At 42.8% G+C, this 24,061-nt stretch overlaps 2 protein-coding genes across 6 annotated transcripts; one reads left to right on the top strand and one right to left on the bottom strand.

The window, feature by feature from the left end:
• Nucleotides 1-29: 29 nt before the first annotated feature.
• LOC139580931 (centrosomal protein of 55 kDa-like) lies at nt 30-12,816 on the top strand. Of its 3 annotated transcripts, none has more exons than XM_071410086.1 (9): nt 30-145; nt 707-906; nt 1,269-1,541; nt 6,750-6,803; nt 6,919-7,069; nt 7,790-8,112; nt 10,877-10,948; nt 11,079-11,210; nt 11,344-12,816. In XM_071410086.1, exons 2-9 carry the CDS (start codon nt 721-723, stop codon nt 11,545-11,547), a joined length of 1,395 nt encoding a protein of 464 aa, XP_071266187.1. In that variant the 5' UTR covers nt 30-145; nt 707-720; the 3' UTR covers nt 11,548-12,816. The 3 variants fall into 3 exon arrangements, with proteins under 3 accessions (XP_071266187.1, XP_071266190.1, XP_071266189.1); XM_071410089.1 differs by having other exon boundaries at nt 31-145; nt 7,796-8,112; nt 11,344-11,766; XM_071410088.1 differs by lacking the exon at nt 30-145 and adding an exon at nt 244-358.
• Nucleotides 12,817-12,964: 148 nt separating this feature from the next.
• Nucleotides 12,965-15,325, bottom strand: LOC139580932 (retinol-binding protein 4-A). Of its 3 annotated transcripts, none has more exons than XM_071410091.1 (6): nt 15,002-15,325; nt 14,377-14,496; nt 14,076-14,212; nt 13,875-13,981; nt 13,454-13,666; nt 12,965-13,257 (listed from the first exon to the last, which is right to left on the bottom strand). In XM_071410091.1, exons 2-6 carry the CDS (start codon nt 14,476-14,478, stop codon nt 13,238-13,240), a joined length of 579 nt encoding a protein of 192 aa, XP_071266192.1. In that variant the 5' UTR covers nt 14,479-14,496; nt 15,002-15,325; the 3' UTR covers nt 12,965-13,237. The 3 variants fall into 3 exon arrangements, with proteins under 3 accessions (XP_071266192.1, XP_071266193.1, XP_071266191.1); XM_071410092.1 differs by having other exon boundaries at nt 15,016-15,305; XM_071410090.1 differs by lacking the exon at nt 15,002-15,325 and adding an exon at nt 14,733-14,844.
• Between the last annotated feature and the right edge of the window lie 8,736 nt (nt 15,326-24,061).

Raw genomic sequence — 24,061 nt, 5'->3', positions numbered from 1 at the left:
AGTGCCAGAGTCATGATCTGACTCCCGGATATGACGCCCAGACGCGCTGTATTCAAACTGTTCAACTAGGAAGCTAGAAAGTGGCCATTTCATTCTCAAAAGTCAAGCGTCCTAGAATGTTATTTTGGAAACAGTGGTCTATATTGTGAGTTATATTTTATAAATATTTAAAGATAGATACATGTTTTCTTAACACTAGAAAACAGTTTGGGTTGAACGATCAAACGCTTAGCTGTGTTGTTAGCCAGACCAGATACTTTTGACAGGCACATAACGTAACGTCACTAGCTAGCATTAGTCACCAACTCAAGAAAAATATATAGCCGACAAAATCTAGCAAATTATCTCTATCCTTTTGGTAAGATTATGTTCTGTAGTTTGTTAGCCAGATAACTAGCTATAACATTCAGTTGTGAAGTTATAGTACCTATTCAACTTTTTTTCCGGTTAGGCATGTTCTTCAGTTGGTTTGTGCTTGAGTGTCTGTTTTGTCTGGCATGCTAATTTCAATAACTAGGCCTCACTGCAGGTGCAAAATGAATTTAATTTAGGCCTAATGAAATAAACAAACTTTAGTATTGCCTGTTCTATTGCCTACCTAACTAGATATATTTAGACTTGATTGGAAATGTGCCATTGAATGAAATGTGAGTGATTTAATTGTTAACGTTAGTATAAACATTAAACTTCAAAGTCGTTTTTCTAGGTAACACTCCAGACATGGCATCAAAAGGCACCAGGGAGACCATTGTCAACAAGTTAGGCTTTAAATCCAGTGGCTCCAAACAGGCAGAAGCAGAAATGGACAGACTCAGGAAGGAGAATGCTCATCTGAAGCAGAAGATGGATGAAATATCAAAACGAACAGCGAGGCCACCAGACTCCGACAAAAGCAAACTGTTGGAGGTAGCTAAAGCGTAGTAGTTTGTGCAGACGTTTGGGCTAAGCAGTATTGCCAGCCTAATGATTATTATAAAGTTATAGAGTCCAAATTTAATAGGATTGATATAGTAGTGCTGATGTAGCCTACATTTATAAACAGCAAATATTTTAAACCAAAACAACCTTTTCACTAAATATATTCATAAACTTGACCATATGACATTGTGGAAGTCTGGGTTTAGCATTTTGCGCATCATGGGTGTGTCATTTTGTAAACCGTTGCTTTTGAAATTATGTCTTGATGGAGTTGTGATAGTGCACAAAAATGCTTAAAATGAGCATATCACATTTCATTCAATTCATTAAAATGTTACAATTGATTGCAGAGGATTCTGTCTCTGGAGACGTTGAGTGAGAGGAACACTCAGCAGCTGCTGGCTAAGGACAAGGAGCTGGAGACTCTGAGACAACATCTGCATTCCAATGGGGGAGAGGTGGTGGCCTCGCTCCAGGCTCAGCTGGACCAGGGGAGGAGAGAGGCCGAGTACAGAGAGAAACTGTTCCAGTCCCTCTCGGAGGAGACAGGGCATCTGAAGAACAAATTGGTGGCAGTGTCGGCAAGGTGTCAGGCACTGGAGAAACAGGGTCCTGATTTACAGGTGGGTGAGAGGAATTTTCAGTCTGCTGAGGGTGCCTAGACTTTGATCCATTTTGTTAGCCAAGGCTGAGTTATGGAGAGAATGTACACTATATATACAAAAGTATGTGGACATCCCTTCAAATGAGTGGATTTGGCAATTTCAGCCACACCTGTTGCTGACAGGTGTATATAATCGAGCACACAGCCATGTGATCTCCATAGACAAATATTGTCAGTAGAATGGCCTTACCGAAGAGCTCAGTGACTTTCAATGTGGCACCTTTCCATCAAGTCAGTTTGTCAAATTTCTGCCCTGCTAGAGCTGCCCTGGTGAACTGTAAGTGCTGTTATTGTGAAGTGGGGCCTCCCGAGTGGTCGGCGGTCAAAAGCACTGCATCGCAGTGCTAGAGGCATCACTACAGATCCGGGTCAATCCCAGGCTGTCGCAACCGGGAGACCCATGGGGCGGCGCACAATTGGCCCAGCGTTGTTAGGGGAGGGTTTGGCCGGCTGGGATGTCATTGTCGCATTGCGCTCTAGCGACTCGTTGTGGCGGCCTGAGGGCAAGCAAGCTGACTTCGGTCGTCAGCTGTACGGTGTTTCCTCCGACACATTGGTGCTGCTGGCTTCCAGGTTAAGCGGGCAGTGTGTCAAGAAGCAGTGTGGCTTGGCGAGGTCGTGTTTCGCCTCTCCCGAGTCCATACGGGAGTTGCAGCAATGGAACAAGACTGTAACTACCAATTGAATATCAAGAAATTGGGGAGAAAAAATAGGCAAAAAGTACCCAAAAAATAGATGTTATTGAAGTGTAAATTAATTGGTAGACCACACAAGCTCACAGAACGTGACTGCCAAGTGCTGTAGCGCGTACAAATAGTCTGTCCTCGGTTGCGAGACACACCACCGAGTTCCAAACTGCCTCTGGAAGCAACGTCTGCACAATAAATGTTAATCGGGAGCTTCATTAAATGGGTTTCCATGGCCGAGCAGCTGCACACAAGCCTAAGATCACCATGCACAATGCCAACAGTCTGCTGGAGTGGTGTAAAGCTCGCCATCATTGGACTCTGGAGCAGTTGATACGCATCACTCTCTGGAGTGATGAATCACGCTTGAATGATGAATGAATATGGGTTTGGCGGATGCCAAGAGAACGCTACTGTCCCCAATGCATAGTGGCAACTGTAAAGAAATGGTTTGTCAAGATCGGTGTGGATGAACTTGACTTACCTGCACAGAGCCCTGACCTCAACCCCATCGAACACCTATGGGATGAATTGGAACGCCGACTGCCGGCCTAATCGGCCAACATCAGTGCCCGACCTTACTAATGCTCTTGTGACTGAATGGAAGCAAGTCCCCGCAGCAATGTTCCAATATCTAGTGGAAAGCCTTCCCAGAAGAGTGGAGGCTGTTATAGCAGTGAAGAGGGGACCAACTCCATATTAATGCCCATGGTTTTGGAATGAGATGTTCGACGAGCACATGGCCACATACTTTTGATCATGTAGTGTGTGTGTGTAACAAGAAGACACTGTAGTTCACACCCCTCCATATTAAGATGTGTTACAGTTTCCTGTATGAATGTTGTGGGCATTCCAAATCTCAAGGTGAAATTCTCTTTTTACACTCTAGATGTCAGCAGTTGCTTTCTGAATGTCATGTCGTCTGACATAATTCTTGTTTACTCTCAGATCAGGTGGCTCTGTGATATGAGGAAAGCCAGTAGTCTTATTCATCGAGAGAGAGCTCGTTTTACATCTCTCCGTCTTCAACTTTTGAATATCCATGAGGTCATGATCAAGGAAATCCGCCTCCTGACAAGCCCTCCTCACCCATGGCATTACCATACTGTATTTAATCCCCCCCCCCCCCTCCCCCCATATGATCAGCCAGTCTCGGTATTACAGGATGGGATTACCTTCTGGAAGAAGTTCATGAGCTTATGAACCCATGACTACTCCTCTCGAAGTGTAGTTAAGGCCTGAGCCAGGGGAGAACGACTGCCCTGTTAGCAGAAGACAGGACCTCCCATTACTGTGAATGGAAAAGTGGTCAATCATCGTGTAAACATATATAAAAAAATATATATATGACAATTATGGTACTAATAATTGCTTCTTATACACTAGATGTATTAGTTTGGACACACCTGATTCAAGGGGTTTTCTTTCTTTACTATTTTCAACATTGTAGAATAATAGTGAAGACATCAACTATGAAATAACACATATGGAATCATGTAGTAACCAAAAAAGTGTTAAACAAATCAAAATATAATTTCGATTCATCAAGGTAGCCACCCATTGCCTTGATGATAGCTTTGCACACTCTTGGCATTCTCTCAACCAGCTTCACCTGGAATGCTTTTCCAACAGTTCCCACATATGCCAAGCACTTGTTGGCTGCTTTTCCTTCACTCTGGTCCAACTCACCCCAAACCATCTCAATTGGGTTGAGGTCGGGTGATTGTGGAGGTGTCTTTAGCTTTTGACTGGTACTGTATGTCTTTGAACCGATTTATTTAAAAAATCCCACAACAGAAGTTACAAGGATAATTTAGTTACTAATGGCAGCCTGCAGTACTCTGAGAGGGGGCAGGACTGAGCTAGCCTGCAATGTCACTTCGTGGAATAGTCCAAACTGCGCATGTTATGTCTCCATGAGAAGCCATTATAACCGACTTCATTTGGCTTCAATGCACTATTGAGTCTTCACATAGGAATGAATGGTGTCACGTGATCAATGGCTTTGTCCATTCCTATAGCAGACCAATACAGCGGCCCAACCTGTAGACATCCTGCCTCGTTAGGCCGTGGTTATCAGTTTGCTGGGTCTTACGAGAGGATCCGACGTCAACCTTGGGGTCATCTGTAACATTAATATAATATGGCTCTGGTGCCCCTCCAGGAATGAATACATATGTATTTGGACATTTAAGCTACAATTTAACATTTGTCTCTATACTCCAGCATTTTGGATTTTATATAGAATGCTTCATATAAAGCGACAGTACAGACTGTCACCTTTATGTTTGAATATTTTCATATCTGTTTTACTGTTTAGAAAATGAAAGCACTTTATGTATCTAGGCCCCCCCCCGCCCTCCATTTGAAGAAGTCATAAATATTTTTGACTAATTCACTTAGTGTATTAAAGTATTAAAATGTTTATTATTTGGTCACACATTCCTTGCACTCAAATCAACCCCCCCCCCCCCCCCCAAAAAAAAAGTATGAGATAAGAATAACAAATAATTAAAGAGCAGCAGTAAATAACAGTAGCAGGGCTATATACAGGGGGTACAGAGTCAATGTCAATGTGCGGAAGCACCTGTGTCAAGGTAATTGAGGTAATATGTACATGTAGGTAGAGGTATTAAAGTGACGATGCATATATAATAACAGAGTAGCAGCAGCGTTCCAGAGGTGGTGGGGGGGCCAATGCAAATAGTCTGGGTAGCCATTTGATTAGCTGTTCAGTCTTATGGCTTGGGAGTAGAAGCTATTTAGGAGCCTCTTGGACCTAGACTTAGCTCTCCGGTACTGCTTGCAGTGCGGTAGCAGAGAGAACAGTCTATGACCATTTTTAGGGCCTTCCCCTGACACCGCCTGGTATAGAGGTCCTGGATGGCGGGAAGCTTGGCCCCGGTGACTACATCAAGCTTGTGACTTTGGATGGAAAACTTTTTCAGTGTGAACTTAAACGATGAAAACCAGATATATAGTATGTAGAAAAGATAATGGACCTAATATTTTTAAATAAGATCATCTTTGAGAACTATCAATCACCAAAATAAAAGCTAGACAGTCGGAGAATTAAAAATTCCATAAATTCAGGATTATTTTTGTCATGGCATGGGGCCCCCATTCATTTTGTTATGTTTGAGTCACTCAGGTAGCATAAGCCACATCCAAATGGGTAAAATTGCAGGAAATTTGCTTTAAACTACATTTTGTCACTGGTCAACAGTAGGGCCTTTAAACATTTTTGGATCGATGACTGTTATTCCATGGAGGGCCAAGTGTCTGTGTATTTTCACTCCTCTCTTGTACTTGATTGATTAAATAAGGTCACTAATTAGTGAGGAACTCCTCTCACCTGGTTGTCTGTCTTAATTGTAAGGAAAAAACTAAAACCTGCAGACACTAGCAGTGGTGGAAAAAGTACCCGATGTTGTCATACTTGAGTAAAAGTGACTCAAGTGAAAGTCACCCAGTAAAACACTACTTGAGTAAAATTATTTGTTTTTAAATATACTTAAGTATCAAAAGTAAATGTAATTGCAAAAATATACTTAAGTATCAAAAGAAAAAGTATGAATAATTTCAAATGGCTTATTATTCAAACCAGACAGCACAATGTTTTTATTATTTACGGATAGCCAGGGGCACACTAAAACACGCCTTCATCATTTACAAATTAAGCTTTTGTGTTTGAGTCCACTAAATCAGAGGCAGTAGAGTTTCCCAGGGATGTTCTGTTGATAAGTGCGTGAATTGGGTCATTTTCCTGTCCCGTTAAGCATTCAAAATGTAACGAGTACTTTTGAGTGTCAGGGAAAATCTATACATTATTTTCTTTAGGAATGTAGTGAAAATATAAATAGTGAAGTACAGATACTACTTCAAAGTATTTTTACTTAAGTACTTTACACCACTGGACACGAGGCCCACGACGGAATGAATTTTGACACTCCTGTAAGTGAATTTGTCCAAATACCTATAACTTCAAATGGGGGGACGAGATACATAAAGTGTTTTAATTTTTAAAAGGTGAAACGCATATGTGTGAAATACCCTCTAATAAAAGGTGACATTATGTCCTGTACTGTCGCCTCATATGAAACATTTAAACATCTCAAATCCAAAATGCTGGAGTATAGCGCCACATATATATTTTGAAAATGCTTCACTGTCCAAATGCATACGGAGGTAAGTGTATATAGCCAGCCTTACTACTGCCGCTGCTAAGAGGTGGCTGGCTGGTCACTGACTGGTTAGAGGACACCCAAGGCATTAGATTATTGTATGCAGTACATACTGTCACTAGAAGATGCTTTGGGTTAAGCTTTCTTCCCTTTTTATGTTTTGATTATAAGGGTCTCTTAGCAACCAATAATAGTATCCCACAGACTCACATAGTCTTCATGTAGAAAGAGGTTGTTTACACCTATGTCCTCGTTTTGATATAGGCTAATACCTGTGTTTTCTTTACGATTTGATAGAATGGCCAGGGACCCACCGGTGAGGTTCCAGTAGTTGAGGATCACTTGAGAGATGTGAGTTGAACAACTTGTCCAGATTAAAAATGCCATTGTCTTTGAGTGCTAAGGAAAATTGTATAATCTAACCCTAACTCCCCCAAGTATGTGTTTTTCCTCGGTTTACAAAAAGGCTTTGGAGAAGAACCAACAGTGGCTGGTTTATGATCAGCAGCGAGAGGTCTATGTCAAGGCAGTCCTGGCCAGGACCCTTGAGTTGGAGCAGCAACTAAATCAAGCCAACCAAGCACTCCAACAACAACACAAAGAAGGCTGTTCGGACGGTAAAAAAAGGGGCCTGTGAGCCTTCAGTGTGGATTTGGCACGCGTTTGCTGTCGAGTAAATCCACTGTTAAATCGGCAGATCCGAAAAGGCATTATAAAGGCTGATTCAACACTAGACATTTATTCCCATGTGGTTAAAATAATTATCCTTTAGGGCCCTCAAACTCAACCGTGGACCTCAAAGACAGTTCCACTGCGTTTTTTTCCATTGTTCCCCCTCTAATCAGGGACTGATTTTAGTTCTGGGACACCAGTTAGGTGCAATTAATTATCAGGTAGAACAGAACCAGCATGCTTCGGACCTCGTAAGGTCAGAGTTGAATAACCCTACTCTAGGGGCTAATGCTTATTAACCTGTGTTTAGACTAGAAAGTTACTTAATTTTCTGTTATCAACTAGCTATTAATTAAGCATTACTAATTAGCTATTGCTTTGGTAAAGCACAGTCTACTTGAAAATAGTATTTCCTAGTGGCCGTTTTATAAGTGTTGCTTAGAGCCCTCTAACTCAACTCTGGACCTCAAAGCCAGTTCCACTGCTTTTTTTCATCGTTCCCCTCTAGTCACGGACTGATTTAGACCTGGGACACCAGGCGGGTGAAATGTTAAGTTTCAGGCTGAACAGAAAACCAGCATGCTCCGGACCTCGTAGGGTAAGAGTTGAATACCCCTGGCATAGAGGAGCATGTAAGACTCTAACCCTGCTTCCTTTTCCCCCAGCACCAGAGAAGTCTTCGTCCCAGCTGCAGGAGTACTACGACAAGCTGCTGCTGCAGGCCAAGCGGGACGTGGAGGCCCAGAAGGAGGCGGCGGCGCGGGCCCAGGGGGAGCTGGGCGAGCTCCAGAGACGGTACGAGGAGCGGTCCATGGAGTTGGTCGAGGCCCGGGAGCAGCTCCAGTCCGAGCGCCTCAGCAGCAGACACACAGTCGGCGAGGAGAGGAAGTGCTCGGAAGACCGCGCCGACAGAATGCGGTCCGAGCTGGACAGCATGGACACCAGGCTGGAGGAGGAGAGGAAGAGGTCTGCTGAGCTGCTGCTGCAGGTATAGTTATACGCCAGGGAGATGTGGTCTTGGTGTGTTTATTATGCAACGTTGTTTGACCAGGTGAGTTGATTATAAAGCATTCTCTTTTGCAACTACGGCCTGTGGAAAAGTTACCGGGTAGAGGTTGGAGTTTAATTTAGCAGTTCAATATGGTTGGGGATTTAATGACAGTTTTCTGTGCCAGACCACATACACTACATAAACGCCTGCTCGTCAAACATCTCATTCCAAAATCATGTGCATTAATGTGGAGTTGATTCCCCCCCCCCCCCCCCCTTTGCTGCTATAACAGCCTCCACTCTTCTGGGAAGGCTTTCCACTAGATGTTGGAAATTGCTGCGGGGACTTGCTTCCATTCAGCCAGAAGAGCATTTATGAGGTCGGGCACTGATGTTGGCCGATTAGGTGGCTCGCAGTCGGCGTTCAAATTCATCCCAAAGTTGTTTGATGGGGTTGAGGTCAGGGCTCTGTGCAGGCCAGTCAAGCTCTTCCACACCAATCTTGACAAACCATTTATGTATGGACCTTGCTTTGTGCACGGGGGCATTGTCATGCTGAAACAGGAAAGGACCTTCCCCAAACTGTTGCCACAAAGTTGGAATCACCGAATCGTCTAAAATGTGATTGTATGGTGTAGCATTAAGATTTCCCTTCACTGGAACTAAGGGGCCCGAACCATTAAAAACAGCCCCAGACCATTATTCCTCCTCCACCAAACTTTACAGTTGACACTATACATTGGGGCAGGTAGTGATCTCCTGGCATCCGCCATTCACAGATTTGTCCGTTGGACTACCAGATGGTGAAGCTTGATTCATCCATCGAGAGAACGCGTTAACACTTCCCCAAAGTCAAATGGCGGCGAGCTTTACACCACTCCAGCCGGAAGTTTGCATTGCGCATGGTGATCTTAGCATTGTGTGCGGCTGCTCGGCCATGGAAACCTATTTCATGAAGCTCCCGACAAACTGTTCTTGTGCTGACGTTGCTTCCAGAAGCAGTTTAGAACTCGGTAATGAGTGTTGCAACCGAGGATAGATGATTTATTACATGCTTCAGCACACAGCGGTCCCGTTCTGTGAGCTTGTGTGGCCTACCACTTTGCGGTTGAGCCGTTGTTGCTTCCATTTCACAATAAGCACTTACAGTTGACTGGTGCAGCTCTAGCAGGGCAGTAATTTGATGAACTGACTTGTTAGAAAGGTGGCATCCTATGACAGTGCCACTTTGAAAGTCTCTGAGCTCTTCAGTAAGGACATTCTACTGCCAATGTTTGTCTATGGAGATTGCATGGCAGTGTGCTCGATTTTATACACCTGCCAGCAACGGTGTGGCTGAAATAGCCAAATCCATTCATTTGAAGGGGTGTCCACATTTTTTTGTGTGTGTGTATATATATATACACACACACACACACACACACACACACACACACACACACACACAGTTGAAGTCGGAAGTTTACACCTCAACCAAATACATTTAAAATTAGTACTTTCACAATTCCTGACATCTATTCCTAGTAAATATTCCCTGTCTTAGGTCAGTTAGGATCACCACTTTATTTTGAGAATGTGAAATGTCAGAATAATAGTAGAGAATGATTTATTTCAGCTTTTATTTCTTTCATCACATTCCCAGTGGGTCAGAAGTTTACATACACTCAATTAGTATTTGCTAGCATTGCCTTTAAATTGTTTAACTTGGGTCAAACATTTCAGGTAGCCTTCCACAAGCTTCCCACAATAAGTTGGGTGAGTTTTAGCCCATTCCTCATAACAGAGCTGGTGTAACTGAGTCAGGTTTGTAGGCCTCCTTGCTCGCTCACGCTTTTTCAGTTCTACCCACAAATGTTCTTTAGGATTGAGGTCTTGGGGACATTGTCCATTTGGAAGACCCATTTGCGACCAAGCTTTAACTTCCTGATTGATGTCTTGAGATGTTGCTTCAATATATCCACATAATTTTCCTCCTCATGATGCCATATATTCTGTGAAGTGCACCAGTCCCTCCTGCAGCAAGCACCCCCACAACATGATGCTGCCACCCCCGTGCTTCAGGGTTGGGATGGTATTCTTTGGCTTGCAAGCCTCCCCCTTTTTTCCTCCAAACATAACGATGGTCATTATGGCCAAACAGTTATATTTTTGTTTCATCAGACCAGAGGACATTTCTCCTAAAAGTATGATCTTTGTCCCAATGTGCAGTTGCAAACCTTAGTCTTGTCAAGCAAAGAGGCACTGAGTTTGAAGGTAGACCTTGAAATACATCCACAGGTACACCTCCAATTGACTCAAATGATGTCAATTAGCCTATCAGAAGCTTCTAAAGCCATGACATCATTTTCTGGAATTTTCCAAGCTGTTTAAAGGCACAGTCAACTTAGTGTATGCAAACTTCTGACCCACTGGAATCGTGATACAGTAAATTATAAGTGAAATAATCTGTCTGTAAACAATTCTTGGAAAAATGACTTGTCATGCACAAAGTAGATGTCCTAACCGACTTGCCAAAACTATAGTTTGTTAACTAGAAATTTGTGGAGTGGTTGAAAAATGAGTTTTAATAACTCCAACCTAAGTGTGTGTAAACTTCCGACTTCAACTGATTTATATATATCGTATACCCTCTGGAGAAGGGAGTGATCCCTTTCTCTCTGCCACTTTCCCGTCTGTGACCTTCTACCTTCTTCGCCCCCCTGTACACTTTCCCACTGTTCCAATCTCCTTATTTTATTTTTAAGACATACTTTTCTCTTCAGGTGAATCTACTCCAGAAAACTCTGCTAAACCAAAAGGAGGAGCAGAGGAGAGTTGCTATACTGGAGCAACATGTATGTATTGTCAACGTAAACCATTCCTGACTCTAGATGGTGAAATAATCAGTTATATAACATCTCTTATGCAATGGAACATCCAAGATCTGCTGTGCTCTCTTGATTTTCTTTTGTCTATTCCCCCCAGATCCAGCTGTCTGCCAAAGACTTTGAGAACGAGAAGCTTGATCGACTGAGTTTACAGCATCAGCTGCACAAGGTCCTGAAAGAGCTGCGCAAGGCTCGGGACCAAATCACAAGACTAGAATCTAGCAATAAAGTAAGCGTTGTGTACTGTTGCTTTACGCATCAATTCTTTTGACATTTCTGCTTTTCAAATGAGTCGTCATGAGTACATTTACTATCTTCAGATAAGCAACTGTCGACGAATGTTTTTTTATTTTTTATTATAGAAACAGCAGAGCGAGTCTCGTTTCTCTGAGCCAAGTTCTTACAAGCCTGAGTTTGAGAGGCTGTCCATTGAGGATCCCATCCCCACCTCAACCTCCAAAAGCCTCCTGGATGAGAGTTTCCTGGAGTGTCCAAAGTGCAGAGCTCCATACGCCACCAGTCAGCACAGAGAACTGCTGGCCCACCTGGACTACTGTTTCACTTGAACAGCCTATAGGGAATTTAAAAGGGAGCACATCTGTCCAGTCTGTCTTGCTTTTGTCTTTAAGATATTATTTTTACATATTTCTTTTCATGTCGTGTTTTTAAAGTGAAACGTCAGGGATCTGCTGTAAGATCCTGAAGATTTGTTTACCAGTCTTTTGTTTCAATAGAAATCAGTGACTTTTTGACAAGAATAAACTATTTTCAGAAATCTTTTTTTAGATGGAAAATGTTGTGTGGATTGTTTTGATAGGACGCCTGTATCTTTGTAGTGACTGGGTGTATTGATACACCATCCAAAGTGTAGTTCATAATTTCACCATGCTCAAAGGGATTTTTCCCAACTTTTTTTACCTCTTTACCAATAGGTGCCCTTCTTTGCGAGGCATTGGAAAACCTTCCTGGTCTATGTGGTTGAATCTGTGTTTGAAATTCACTGGTCGACTGAGGGACTTTACAGATAATTGTTTGTGGGGTACAGAGATGAGGTAGTCATTCAAAAATTATGCTGAACGCTATTATTGCATAGAGAGTCCGTGCAACTGATTACGTGACTTGTTAAGCAAATTTTTACTCCTGAACTTATTTAGGCTTGCCATAACAACAGGGTTGAAAGCTTATTGACTCAAGACATTTCAGCCTTACATTTTTAATACATTTTAAACCATGTCTAAAAACATAATTCCACTTTCACATTATGGGGTATTGTGTGTAGGCCAGTGACACAAAAACATTTAAAATTTAGGCTGTAACAAAACTACATTTGGAAAAAGTCAAGGGGTGTGCTTGCTTTCTGAAGGTACTGTAAATGTGTGAACAAGGCCCACATCCGCCTCAGTTCTTACTTTGCAAACCAGCAGAACTAAAGCTCGAATGAGATTGCATGAGCAAATCCTATAACCCAGACTGAAACGATTTAAGGCCAAGGACTAGCGAGGCTTCTCTGGGTAGTGGAAAAGAGGTTGAGGTGTCTCTATTCAAGGAATGTGACAACATGGTCTTAGCTGTAAGGTTACTGCTGCAGAATATTCATCTGGTTGGTTCCAAGCACTGTGTTATGAATAATTCTGTCAGTTTGATGCCAATTTTTGACAACTTGCAACAGAGTCAGAGAAACATATATCATTTACCTTTTTTTCAGACAATTGGGTAGCTTTGATTCTATTTTTGTTTTGGCCTGTGTACAAAAGCTCTCTTTGCTCTTTATTTGTTATGCACATTACAAACATTTGCAATAAAGATCATAGCCATTGTCCTGTATCGGCACAATCGTTGAGTATTCGTTGTCTGTTTGTCACAGTCGAATGGAAACCACGCGGGACAATGCAGTCGTATGGATAGCAAGCAAACCTGATGACATCAGAGCACCAAGTATGACTGAAACCATTGATACTTAATAATACAAAATAAACACTGAACTAGTACATGTGTGTTTTTTTTTATTTCAAAAAGACGTTCAAGACTACATCATACAATGACAATCAGTGAAGGATCCCATTCCCTTGTACATTCAGACACACATCCTTTGCTTTGGTTGATTGGTTTCATCTTTGGTAATGGAAAAGTTTCCCAACTGCTAGAAGGGGCTGGCCCGTGACGGTCGGTTTGCTTTTGTCGTTGTTGTGGAACATGGTTTACATTTACAGTCTTGTGGAATTCTACTCCCGCGACATCCCTCTGAGTAGTTAAAGATCAACTGCTTTCACAGAAACCTGCGACGGAGGAATAGAACGTGTATACACATGCTGCATATAATGAACTTATAACTGATATTTGGATTCAATAAGAGTTCGTCATACACACTAGCTTCCAAAAGTTAGACCAAATGTCGCACAATTGCTTGCTACGCGATCGTTTGTTTGGAAAGTATTACTTTTCATTTTTAAATGTAGTTATTGCAACTCTTACCAGTGTGTCCAACGCGTCTGTATTTGCCGAGGAAGCAGATCTCCTTTTTCTTGTTTGTGACAATCTTCTGGTCCTCGGGCCTCAGGCCGGTGGGGTGACGGGAGAAGATGAAGGAGTATCCGTCCAGGCAGGTGCCGTCCAGGTCAACCTCTCTGCAGGAGTAGTGGATGGCGTAGTTGTCGTAGTCGGTGTCAATGACCCAGTGGTCATCGTCTATGTGGAGGAGAGAGGAGACAGAATCATAGCAATGGTTGGTTTAACAGCAGGCTTTGACAGCAGGCAGCTTCATCAATGGCATGCTATTAAATACTAATGAGGAAGAGTTAAGTTATCCTCAACGTGTGGTGGAGTAACTCAATGGAATATTGTGCACAACAATAGGAGACGTTAGTCTTGAGTTTGAGCCTGTAGTCTTTCTTACTTCCAGTCTGGAGGTACGAAGCAGCGCCCCAATATCTCATCTTGAACTTGGCAGGGTCTGGAGTGTCCTCGAAGGTGCCGAACATGTTGGCACACATTTCCCAGTTGCTAAAGGGGAGGATAAATGAGGAAGTTCGGTGGAAGTGAAAGCATAATGAAGTTCAGGAACAATTTTTATCATTTGTAAGTAAACAGAACTCACTTCAGGATGATAACTCTGCCGTGGGCAGTTGCAGTCATTTTGCCACTTTCATCTACTGAGAACTGAGCGACGACATTGTCCAAGAGGAACAGACCAACAGGATCTTTCTTGGCCACAGCATACCACCTACCAGTATACTTCAAGATGAAATGAGAGCTCTATCAATCCCGGCATACCATACAATGACATTCCAGTTCCATTCTACAACGTTTAACATTCCAAGGCTGATAGATCAAATTGGACAAGAGCAGAGATACTTTATGAGAAGTTACATTTCCCGAAATTAGAATTGTGTTCTTACCCTGCTCCTGTCGAAGTTCTGCATGACCTGAATGTTTGAAACTTGACAGTCCTGTGCCCAGCATGTCGCCAGGACACAGAGGGCCACACAGATCCTCAGCATGTTGCCTTGTTGATGGATCTGTGGAAGACAGAGCCCAGAGTCATGAGAAAAATATCACAACATTACCACCAGTACATCGCATCAGGTCAATAGAAGAGCCATATCCCGTTCCATTACAGCTTCACTCTAAAAAGCGTGCCTACTAATCCAAAAGATGAAAAGTTATTTTGAAAAGTACGTTTTTAGTTTTTTTTTAACTCAACCACAAGCGGAATAGATGTAGAACCTACTATCCATTTCCATGTAGTACATACCTTGTCCAAAAAAAAGGGCAGAGGTACTTTGCCTCTCCAGACAGGGTTTTTTATAGTGTAGGGTCTCGCCACAGCCAGAGTTGCGTAAGAACAACTGCAGATGTGAGACAGCCCCCAAGCAGGAGCCTCCCCTCAAATTGGGCAAACATTACATAACTCCAAACAAGACTCCCATTTGACCCTAGCCCCACACATGTGTTTTTGCTGCCTTATGAAAGAGCTGTTGTGGGTAAAGCCAAGAGCACATCTGAAATGCTATACATACTCACTATCAATCACTAACCGTGAAATGTTTCGCTTCAGCAGTACGAGCCCCACGTTAATGTCCAGATCCAGACTTTTAAAAGGCATGTTTCAGCTCACTTTTATCCCCCCTGGAACAGCTACACAATGTTCTTTCTGGTTAGTCATGTCTCCACTTTTCTTGAAATGTTTCACTTTTCACTGGAAAACCCTGTTAGGCAATCATGTACAATGTTTATTGCTGTATGTCCAAGACATCTCTAATGGTTAGGATAGGATAGGATAGGATAGGATAGGATAGGATAGGATAGCATAGCCTCCTATAGGATAGCCTGTGGAGAAAAAAAAACATTGACTTCTGGTTTGCTATACAACCAATATCAAAGAGAAATACCTTGTAGTTCAACCCAAAGTCCAGGTCCTTTTGGATTCACGCCACTCAATCAATGCTGATCTGATTACGGGGAAGGGCCTGACTGTTTGTGTTGTGTGTTTTCACCTGAAATCTCAACTAATCATTCGGAACTTGGAACAGAGAATGCCGTGAGTGATCAAACAGAATGAATAAATTGTTGTATCCCATTGATCATACCACGCCAGCAAATTCCATAAGATATTATAAAGGCTCATACATGCTAACAAGTTATAAAGCATTATACCTGCAGGCTTTATGTAAAGTGTTATGAAATGTTATTTTTATTTATTTCAACTTTATTTAACCAGGTAGGCCAGTTGAGAACAAGTTCTCATTTACAATTGTGACCTGGCCAAGATAAAGCAAAGCAGTGCGACAAAAACAACAACACAGAGTTACACATGGGATAAACAAACGTACAGTCAATAACACAATAGAAATGTACAGTGTGTGCAAATGTAGTAAGATTAGGGAGGTGAGGCAATAAATAGGCCATAGAGGCGAAATAATTACAGTTTAGCATTCACACTGGAGTGATAGATGTGCAATAAAAATAAACAATATGGGGATGAGGTAGTTGGGTGTGCTATTTACAGATGGGCTGTGTACAGGTACGGTGGGCATATACAGTAAATGGGGGTGTGTGCACATACTTTTTTGGCCTCAAAACCTTGATTGTGGCATAAAGCTACGAGTAAGCTTCCAAGTGGACATTTGTTTTTCTTTCTAGGATCGTATAACCGCGACTCAGGGGCCCAGTTATGTAACTTGGCACGGCTAACCGCAAAAAGCCTAATTTGTTGCTCCAAAGAATGGCTGAACCAGTGCCAGAGTCATTAAAAAGTAATCATTTTTATCTGCTGGATATGTAATATAGTATTCCAAACTAGATATATACCGTATGTGTAGGGGGCAAGACAAAGTATATTGGGAATGTTTAGTAACTTTATGAGGTGTTTTGTAACTTTACAATTCATCAGGTTGGTTACAGTCACCTGTGAAGCTTTTTTGCAACCAACCAAAACGATCACTGCCAAGCAGCATCAGATCAGATATCTACAGTGTGGGAATGTGATGATAGGAGAGGGCGGATTAATCAGACATAACTCCACCCCTTCAATGCAGGTTTTCAGTTCTGTCACGTATAGATGGAGGATCTTAATTTGAGCAAGTTTGCTACAGCAGGAAAACAGTTCTGCAGCAACAGGACATGTGAATTATTAGATGGATTATGGCTGTTTTTGTAGGGGTTGATGCATTTTTCGTGAGGGCAAATCAAGTTTGAAATGTCAAAATAGAAATGACAAACTTTAGAAGCCTTTTTAAAACTAAAATACACTAAAAGTTTGCAGTTCCTGCTGTGCAAGAACATTATCAGCAACAAAAGAGTGATTAAAGGAAGTTCCTACATGTCTACTATACTGCAGGTAGCAGATAGTGGTTTTTATTCAACACAAGTCACCTGGCTGGTGGGGTGGGGCACCCCAGTGTGACAGCACAGGGCATACAGTGTGGCCTTTCTGGACACAGTGCCACTTGTTTTCCACGTGGAGGCTGGTGACCATAAAATAACTGATAAGCAGCGGCCGGTTCACACACTACTGCAATGAGAGGTTTTGAAGGAATGGGGGAGTTTCTTGAACGCATCCAATCCAAATTGATTGCAGACTTTAGTTATCAAGTCTATGAGTGTCTCATGTTGTCTAACGTCTTTCCACAGTGTCTGTTTTTCTTCTTCTTGCCTATATGTAAACTAGGCAAGTCAGTTAAAGAACAAATTCTTATTTACAATGACGGCCTAGCAAAAGACAAAAGGCCTCCTGCGGAGACGGGGGCTGCGATAAAAAATACAAATGTAGGACAAAACATAACGACAAGAGAGACAACACAACACTATATTAAGAGAAACATAAGATACAGCACTGTGGCAACACATGACAACACAGCATGGTAGCAACTCAACATGGCAGCAGCACAACATGGTAACAGCACAAAACATAGTACAAACATTCTTGGGCAAAGACAACAGCACAAAGGGCAAGAAGGTAGAGATAACAATGCATCACGCGAAGCAGCCACACGTGTCAGTAAGAGTGTCCATGATTGAGTCTTTGAATGGAGAGATGCAGCTCGTTACAGTCGCTAGCTGCAGCGAACTGAAAAGTGGAGCGACCCAGGCATCTGTGTGCTTTGGCGACCTTTAACAGAATGTGACTGGCAGAACCGGTGTTGTACTTGGAGGATGAGGGCTGCAGTAGGTTTCTCAGATAGGGGGGAATGAGGCCTAAGAGGGTTTTATAGATAAGCATCAACCAATGGGTCTTGCGACGGGTATACAGAAATGACCAGTTTACAGAGGAGTATAGAGTGCAGTGATGTGTCCTATAAGAAGCATTGGTGGCAAATCTGATGGCCCAATGGTAAAGAACATCTAGCCATGAGGGCACCCTTACCTGCCGATCTATAAATTACGTTGCCGTAATCTAGACTGGGTAGGATGGTCATCTGAATCAGGGTTCGTTTGGCAGCTGGTGTGAACGAGGAGCGATTACGATAGAGGAAACCAAGTCTAGAGTTAACCTTAGCCTGCAGCTTGGATATGTGCTGAGAGAAGGACAGTGTACCGTCTAGCCATACTCCCAAGTACTTGTATGAGGTGACTACCTCAAACTCTAAACCCTCAATCACACCGGTGGAGAGAGGTGCATTCTTCTTACCGAACCACATGACCATTGTTTTGGAGGTGTTCAGAACAAGGTTAAGGGCAGAGAAAGCTTGTTGGACACTAAGAAAGCTTCCTCAGCGTGATAACATTGAACGTTTGCTTATTTGTCTCATTGCAGCCAGCGACACTATTACCATATGGCTTTCTCCATAAGATTAACTCCTAGGTACGGTGTCCATGTGACTAATCCATTCCATTGTGCCAGGCCAGCCCCGTCTCTCTCTCTCTCTCTCTCTCTCTCTCTCTCGCTCTCTTTCAGAGAGGACATCCCACAAATCACTTTTACTTAATCTGGGATTAAATGATGCAGCTATTTTTGTTGGCCTGTTGTCTGACTTTGATTCAGTGCCATGCTGTGTTGGCTGGGAGAGAGAAAGACCCTTTGTACACCGTACCAGGGGTAGGCAGCTAGATTCAGCCGTGGGATGATTTTTGTCCAAGGGGATTGTCGGGGGGCCAGAACATAACTATAATAATTTGTACACTGCAAATTGACCACAAGTAAACACAAAAAGAGATTGAATTTGAAAATAACAATAATTTCATACCTTGATTACATTGAGACACGATCACATATTTGTATTTGTATTTATTAAGGATCCCCATGGCAGCAACTCCTGGGGTCTAGCAACATTAAGACAGTTACAGTATATCACAAAAGTGAGTACACCCCCCACATTTTTGTAAATATTTGAGTATATCTTTACATGTGACAACACTGAAGAAATGACACTTTGCTACAATGTAAAGTAGTGAGTGTAGAGCTTGTATAACAGTGTAAATTTGCTGTCCCCTCAAAATAACTCAACACACAGCCATTAATGTCTAAACCGCTGGCAACAAAAGTGAGTACACCCCTAAGTGAAAATGTCCAAATTGGGCCCAAAGTGTCAATATTTTGTGTGGCCACCATCATTTTCCAGCACTGCCTTAACCCTCTTGGGCATGGAGTTCACTAGAGCTTCACAGGTTGCCACTGGAGTCCTCTTCCACTTCTCCATGACGACATCACGGAGCTGGTGGATGTTAGAGACCTTGCACTCCTCCACCTTCCGTTTGAGGATGCCCCACAGATGCTCAATAGGGTTTAGGTCTGGAGACATGCTTGGCCAGTCCATCACCTTTACCCTCAGCTTCTTTAGCAAGGCAGTGGTCATCTTGGAGGTGTGTTTGGGGTCATTATCATGTTGGAATACTGCCCTGCGGCCCAGTCTCCGAAGGGAGGGGATCATGCTCTGCTTCAGTATGTCACAGTACATGTTGGCATTCATGGTTCCCTCAATGAACTGTAGCTCCCCAGTGCCGGCAGCACTCATGCAGCCCCAGACCATGACACTCCCACCACCATGCTTGACTGTAGGCAAGACACACTTGTCTTTGTACTCCTCACCTGGTTGCCGCCACACACGCTTGACACCATCTGAACCAAATAAGTTTATCTTGGTCTCATCAGACCACAGGACATGGTTCCAGTAATCCATGTCCTTAGTCTGCTTGTCTTCAGCAAACTGTTTGCGGGCTTTCTTGTGCATCATCTTTAGAAGAGGCTTCCTTCTGGGACGACAGCCATGCAGACCAATTTGATGCCGTGTACGGCGTATGGTCTGAGCACTGACTTGCTGACCCCCCACCCCTTCAACCTCTGCAGCAATGCTGGCAGCACTCATACGTCTATTTCCCAAAGACAACCTCTGGATATGACGTCGAGCACGTGCATTCAACTTCTTTGGTCGACCATGGCGAGGCCCATTCTGAGTGGAACCTGTCCAGTTAAACCGCTGTATGGTCTTGGCCACTGTGCTGCAGCTCAGTTTCAGGGTCTTGGCAATCTTCTTATAGCCCAGGCCATCTTTATGTAGAGGAACAATTATTTTTTTCAGATCCTCAGAGATTTCTTTGCCATGAGGTGCCATGTTGAACTTCCAGTGACCAGTCAGTATGAGGGAGTGTGAGAGCGATGACACCAAATTTAACACACCTGCTCCCCATTCACACCTGAGACCTTGTAACACTAACAAGTCACATGACACCGGGGAGGGAAAATGGCTAATTGGGCCCAATTTGGACATTTTCACTTAGGGGTGTACTCACTTTTGTTGCCAGCGGTTTAGACATTAATGGCTGTGTGTTGAGTTATTTTGAGGGGACAGCAAATTTACACTATTATACAAGCTCTACACTCACTACTTTACATTGTAGCAAAGTGTCATTTCTTCAGTGTTGTCACATGAAAAGATATACTCAAATATTTACAAAAATGTGAGGGGTGTACTCACTTTTGTGATATACTGTATATACAGTTTAAAATATGACATGATATTACATTTCATAACACTTTCCCCAATACATTTAGTGTGTTCCCTCAGGCCACAATTCCACTATCACATATTTACAACACAACATCCATGTGTACGCGTGTGTAGAGTGTGTGTCTTATCATGTGTATGTATGTCTGTGCCTGTGTCTGTCTCTTCACGGTCCCTGCTGTTCCATAAGGTGTATTTTAAGCTGTTTTTTAAATTCTACTGATTGCATCACTTACCTGATGTGGAATAGAGTTTCATGTAGCCATGGCTCTATGTAGTTTATCTTGCCAATGAAAAAATAATTGAAGTAATTGGCAATATTAGTGGGTTTTTTGATGAGTGAGCCATCTGATTCAATGAATGATGGAGCTGAGTTTGCCTTTTTGCCCAAAATGTAATTTAAGGTGCTCCAAAGCTTTTTACTATCATTCTTTATGTCATGTATCTTTGTTTCATAGTGTAGTTTCTTCTTCTTTTTATTCAGTTTTGTCACATGATTTCTCAATTTGCAGTACATTAGCAAATCGGTTGTGCAGCCAGACTTATTTGCTATTCCTTTTACCTCATCCGTTTCAACCAAACAATTTTTCAATTCCTCATCAATCCACAGAGATTTGATCGTTTTTACAGTCATTTTGTTAATGGATGCATGCTTATTAGTAACTGGAATAAGCAATTTCATAAATGAGTCAAGAGCAGCATTTGGTTTCTCCTCATTACACACCACAGACCGACAAATATGATTTACATCATCAACATAGTACTCACTACAAAACTTATTGTATGACCTCTTATACACTATATAAGGCCCAGCCTTTGGAACGTTGGTTTTCCTTGATATGGCTACTATATTGTGATCACTACATCCGATGGATTTGGATACTGCTTTAAAGCAAATTTCTGCAGCATTAGTAAAGATGTGATCAATACATGCTGTTTGTAACTACCCTGGCAGGTTGACTGATAACCTGAACCAGGTTGTAGGCACTAGTTACAGTTTGAAGACTTCTCTTGAGTGGGCAGCCTGATGAAAGCCAGTCAATATTTAAATCACCCAGAAAATATATCTCTCTGTTGATATCACATACATTATCAAGCATTTCACACATGTTATCCAGATACTGACTGTTGGCACTTGGTGTGCTATAGCAGCTTCCCACCAGAATGGGCTTTAGGTGGGCCTCCCGGGTGGCGCAGTGGTCTAGGGCACTGCATCGCTAGCTGCCCCACCAGAGACTCTGGGTTCGGACAATTGGCCTAGCGTCGTCCGGGTTAGGGAGGGTTTGGCCGGTAGGGATATCCTTGTCTCATCGCGCACCAGCGACTCCTGTGGCGGGCCGGGCGCAGTGCGCGCTAACCAAGGGAGCCAGGTGCACGGTGTTTCCTCCGACACATTGGTGCGGCTGGCTTCCGGGTTGGAGGCGCGCTGTGTTAAGAAGCAGTGCGGCTTGGTTGGGTTGTGTTTTGGAGGACGCATGGCTTTCGACCTTCGTCTCTCCCGAGCCCGTACGGGAGTTGTAGCGATGAGACAAGATAGTAATTACTAGCATTTGGATACCACGAAAATTGGGGAGAAAAGGGGGTAAAATAAAAAGAAAAAAAAGAATGGGCTTTAGGTGAGGCAGATTACTAGCCATATTACTTCAACAGTATTTAACATGAGATCCTCTCTAAGCTTAACAGGAATGTGGTTCTGAATATAAACAGCCACACCTCCTCCTTTGTCATTTCTGTCTTTTCTGTAGATATTATAATCATGTATTTCTACCACTGTATCATCAAAGGTATTATCTAAATCAGTTTCAGAGATTGTCAGAATATGAATATCATCTGTTACTAGCAAATTATTGATTTCATGAACCTTGCATCTTAAGCTAAATCTGTTAACTTAGGCTATTTTTAGCACTTTTATGGGTTGCTTGATTGTTTTCATTGCTTTACTGGGAAGCTTAGCAGAAGTAGATCAAAAATGTATCACTAGCCACTTTAAACAATGCCACTTAATATAATGTATATGTATATACTGTACTCTATATCATCTACTGCATCTTGCCATCTTTATGTAATACATGTATCACTAGCCACTTTAAACTATGCACTTTTATGTTTACATACCCTACATTACTCATCTCATATGTATATACTGTACTCGATACCATCTACTGCATCTTGCCTATGCCGTTCTGTTCCATCACTCATTCATATATCTTTATGTACATATTCTTCATCCCTTTACACTTGTGTGTATAAGGTAGTAGTTGTGGAATTGTTAGGTTAGATTACTCGTTGGTTATTACTGCATTGTCGGAACTAGAAGCACAAGCATTTCGCTACACTCGCATTAACATCTGCTAACCATGTGTATGTGAGAAATTAAATTTTGATTTGATTTGACATGCTCATGTTATTTATGTTAGTGCAGGGTACGCTGCACACAGTGGACTTCCTACTACAGGGCCTTGCGAAAGTATTCACCCACTTGGCATTTTGCCTATTTTGTTGCCTTACAACATGGAATTAAAATAGTTTTTGGGGGGTGGGTTCCTGCGTTCCTGCTGGTGTACAGCAATCTTTAAGTCACACTACAGATACCACAGATTCTCAATTGGATTGAGGTCTGTGCTTTGACTAGGCCATTCCAAGATATTTAAATGTTTCCCCTTATGCTTAGGGTCTGTCACATCTGCTCCTGCCACGCCCTCTAGTGTTCATCCGGTGTCTCCTTGACCTGCAGCCACTCACCCCGTACTCTCTCTCTCTGTGTGTGATAGTGTGGGTGGAGACAGGTGTGCCGGAGTCAGAGCAGATCCCCACCAGATGCAACCCGTTCAATAATCAATGCCTCTACAAATACTCAGTCCTGCCACTTCCACTCTGCCAGATCGTAATCTCTGCTCAGTCAGTTTATGCTTCTAGCTATTTGTTATTATTCAAGATCCTGTTACCCTGACTGACGCTGTTTATCCTCTCCACTGCAGTTTCGCCACTCTGGTCCCTGTCTCTTGTTCCATGTCTCGCTACAATGTTCTGTATTCGGCACACTACTACTCCCTTGGATTCACCTGCTTACCCTGTCTCAATCCCGTTCACTCCAGCCTCCGCATCTGGTTTCCTACAACCCACCCGAGCTTCCCCTGGCCTGCACTCCATCTCTCCCTGTTTTGCAATAAATACCTTGGTTAATTCATCCCAGTTTCCTTGTCTGAGTCTGCTCTTGGGTTCCCCTGTGCCGCTCCACCTAACAGGGTCATTGTCCTGCTGGAAGGTGAACATCCGTCCCAGTCTCAAATCTCTGGATGACAAACAGGTTTCCCTCAAGAATTTCCCTGTATTTAGCACCATCCATCATTCCTTCAATTCTGACCAGTTTTCCAGTCCTTGCCGATGGAAAACAAACTGTGTTCTCGGGGTGATGAGAGGTGTTGGGTTTGCGCCAGACATGGCGTTTTCCTTGATGGCCAAAAAGCTACATTTTAGTCTCATCTTTACAGAGTACCTTCTATATGTTTGGGGAGTCTCCCACATGCCTTTTGGCAAACACCAAACGTGTTTGCTTATTTTCCATAAGCAATAAAAAAAAATCTGGACACTTCTGTAAAGCCCAGCTCTGTGGAGTGTACGGCTTAAAGTGGTCCTATGG

Source organism: Salvelinus alpinus, chromosome 7 (assembly GCF_045679555.1).
Source record: "Salvelinus alpinus chromosome 7, SLU_Salpinus.1, whole genome shotgun sequence".
NCBI lineage: Eukaryota > Metazoa > Chordata > Actinopteri > Salmoniformes > Salmonidae > Salvelinus > Salvelinus alpinus.
The sequence above is the reverse complement of the archived record's forward strand: the minus strand, read 5'-3'. Positions and strand labels throughout refer to the sequence as shown.